Raw genomic sequence first — 3,714 nt, forward strand, 5'->3', positions numbered from 1 at the left:
GGTCCTTTTGTACCACAAAAAACAATTATCTTCATTATAGTTCAATCCTCAGGTCATTTTTTCAATGAATATGTTGTTTTTTCTATATAACGCCAGACAATTATTACTTTATTGTAAAATGTACAGTAACATTTCCAAGACATGAAGATGATGTCAAAGATATTCAGTTTACTGTCAAATATGACAAATAAAAAAAGAAAAGCACATTTGAGATCCTGAAGTCAAAGTATTTTTTTTGCTGTATAATTTGTATTAAGGATTAAAAAACTGAATGACACATGGTAAAGAAAATACGGCACATGGCAAACATACAGTATGTTTCTTCTTATGTTGTTCACTTATTTGCATCACTCCTTGAGACTTGAGGCTTTAACCTATTTATTAATGTACTTCTAATGTGAATGTGTGAGTGTGGGAAAAGGGTAAAAGCTGTTTCTTCTCCTCCTGTCAGAAGTACTTACATCACTGTAAGGTGACAGCTGGCATGCCACGACTGTTTCTGCATCCCATGATGCTCTGCATGCAAGATACCAGCTTAAACTGAATAAAACAACTGGGTGCTAGTGGTATTCTGACAGATATCATCAGGACTTTTACAAGCATTGCACAATTTATCAGTCAGAGCAGACAGAAATGATGACTGTGGCTGAAGGTGACCTTGGTATGCACATGGAAATTGTGGCATGGGTGGACGAAGAACGTGTGTTTGTGATCTAATCTCCTGTCTGGACATTAAACTGCCATTCATGAAATCTGTCTTTCATTTATTAAAACCCTTTACAGTAGTAAAATCTTTTATCTCCATCTACAGACGCAGTTGTTTTCTTTCCCCATTAGGTGGCCTCAGCGACCCGTTTAGCCTAGTATCCTGATTGAGTTTTATAACCTGCATCTTAATTTAGATCAACTATACCACAGTGTAGATTTAACGAGGTCAAATTAAAAGAAGGTACTGGGTATTTAAGTGCAGATGTGGGTTGGTTTATTCGGAACTGTGATGCTTTTAACCATAAAGTTATTTTATTTCTGCATAAGAGGCCACTCAAGACAAGTGTAGTGTTACCTGCTGTATCAAAGGCTACTGTACATTAGGCAGTATAGCGGGGATGGTTACCAAAGGCCACAGTCACGTGCTTAAATTCCTACTTCACTTACTCTTGAATGGGACAACGTCAGAGCGCCGATGTGAAACTGATCCGCCAGAGCGCACAGAAGCAGAGATTTGGCAACAGACGCGCACAGAAGCTGCAGCGGGACGCAGCCAGAGCAGTGATGGTGATGATAATGTTGTGTATTATTTAATCGTGAACAACACCCATCTATGTCGAGCCACCAAGGATACAATCGAAGTGTTTGTTTTGTTTTTTATCTGACATGGAAACTGGGTGCCCTTCGGACGGACTTTGCGCACTTAAGTTTTTATGGAAGCGATGGGAAATGTATTTAAAAAAACAACAACAACACACAATATCAAGCTACAGCTGACCGCGTCTCTGTAAGTAAAATGATTATGCTTAAGATACAATAGAAAATGAGCATTTTGGTCATGTACGTGGGAAGGTATGACTCTTGATTAGAGTCATACCTTAGTAATTACAATGCACTCATGGGGAAAATCCGGGTTTGACAGTAATAACCTAAGGGGCATGCGTGTGAAAATCGGATTATTAGAAATACATAATAGGACACACAAGTACGTAGAGTTTACATAATCAAATCAAATAAAAAATGTAAACAATGTTGCACTTTGATGATAGGAACTATTACCTACATTAATACAGATATATCCAGTGCTATTAATTCATTTCTTTAATCCACAGAGATGCTGAAGACTGAGCAGACAGAGGATTCCTGAAATTGAAGAGGTTTGGGACCTTCAAACTGAGCAGACAGACGTCCAACCACTCCACTGAGAAAATTAAATTACCACTACCTCTTCAGCACTGCTGCTCCAATGATGTCAAATCTAATTTACAAAGTCAGGGGGCTAATGTCTGGCCTAGGGAGGGTTTGCCTTCAAAAACCCATTCTTCATCATTTATCAGAACATACAATGATGGAGATTTCTTGCATTCCTGGAGAACCGAAGCTTCCTAGATTGTAATCCTGTGGATATAATGTAGGACTCAGCATGACTTAAATGAATGCCTCCCCCCACATGTTCAGGGATGGATCTCATGAACTTCACAACTGTCATCGACAATGGGTTTTTGGATGAGGCTCCATCAAGCCGTGTCCTAACTGGCTGTTTCCTCTCTCTGCTCATCCTCACGACCTTGCTGGGAAACATGCTTGTTTGTGCTGCTGTGACCAAGTTCCGGCATCTGCGCTCCAAAGTAACCAACTTTTTTGTGATCTCGCTAGCAGTGTCAGACCTCTTGGTTGCCATCTTGGTGATGCCGTGGAAGGCGGTGACAGAGATTGCAGGGTTCTGGCCGTTCGGATCCTTCTGCGACACCTGGGTGGCCTTTGATATTATGTGCTCAACGGCATCCATTTTGAACCTTTGCGTGATAAGCCTGGACCGTTACTGGGCCATCTCTAGCCCCTTTCGCTATGAGAGGAAAATGACACCCAGAGTGGCCTATGTGATGATCAGTGTGGCCTGGACGCTGTCTGTCCTGATTTCCTTTATCCCGGTGCAACTCAACTGGCATAAGGCCCAAACAAAAACATCTCTCCTCCCGCTCACTGGGTCTTCCGGCTCTGTGGGATCAAATACTACATCTTACCAAAACCCAGAGAACTGTGACTCAAGCCTAAACAGGACCTACGCCATTTCCACCTCTCTCATAAGCTTTTACATCCCTGTGGCCATCATGGTGGCCACCTACACCCAGATCTACCGCATTGCCCACAGACAAATCAGAAGGATCTCTGCCCTGGAACGAGCGGCTGAAAGTGCCAAGAACAGACATGACAGCATGGGCGGAAGCTCCAGCATCGCAGAGTCGGAGAGCTCTTTCAAAATGACATTCAAGAGGGAGACCAAGGTGCTGAAGACACTTTCTGTGATCATGGGGGTGTTTGTGTTCTGTTGGCTGCCATTCTTCATTCTCAACTGCATGGTGCCCTTCTGCGAGCAGTCAAGCGGAGGGGAGGCTTTCCCTTGCATCAGCCCTACCACGTTTGACGTGTTTGTGTGGTTCGGCTGGGCTAATTCTTCCCTCAACCCCATCATCTATGCCTTCAATGCAGATTTCCGCAAGGCCTTTTCCATCCTGCTGGGTTGCCACAGACTGTATCCAGTAGGCCACAACATAGAGACGGTCAGTCTAAACAAGAAATGACTCATGACTCTCTCACAGTACTGACTCATCCTTAATGCTAAGAGTCCAAGCGTTCCTACTGAGGCCGGTCTGATCGACTTCAAACGGGGACGCCGCTCTCTGTGCTATCTCTTAATGTGACTGAAGGATATGATGACCCTACATGGACCCATGTTTGTACTGGTCGAGTGGCCTGGCTATGTGCAATCTGTCAGAGTGAGCGTGCTATGCTCAATGTGGTCTATTCACTGTCTTGAGATGGAGGAAGCTCCTAGATGAGGAGAGAGGATTTGGGGATTGAGATTAAGACTCTCTGCTGTTGTGCCAGGGAGCTGGGAGCACAGCGGTACTGACACACCCATGGGTTAGATAATCCCATGACTGGGCAGCACACACCCTAATGCTGTCAGACACCGCTCTCTTCAATACCATCACACACACGTAC

At 43.8% G+C, this 3,714-nt stretch overlaps 1 protein-coding gene across 1 annotated transcript; it reads left to right on the forward strand.

Moving 5' to 3' along the window:
• The first annotated feature begins 2,168 nt into the window (after window positions 1-2,168).
• drd1a (dopamine receptor D1a) lies at window positions 2,169-3,290 on the forward strand. The gene has a single exon (XM_062425692.1). The coding sequence runs from the start codon at window positions 2,169-2,171 to the stop codon at window positions 3,288-3,290; it is 1,122 nt and encodes a 373-aa protein (XP_062281676.1).
• Window positions 3,291-3,714: the final 424 nt, after the last annotated feature.

The sequence above is a fragment of the Scomber scombrus genome, chromosome 9 (assembly GCF_963691925.1).
Source record: "Scomber scombrus chromosome 9, fScoSco1.1, whole genome shotgun sequence".
In the NCBI taxonomy this organism is placed as follows: domain Eukaryota; kingdom Metazoa; phylum Chordata; class Actinopteri; order Scombriformes; family Scombridae; genus Scomber; species Scomber scombrus.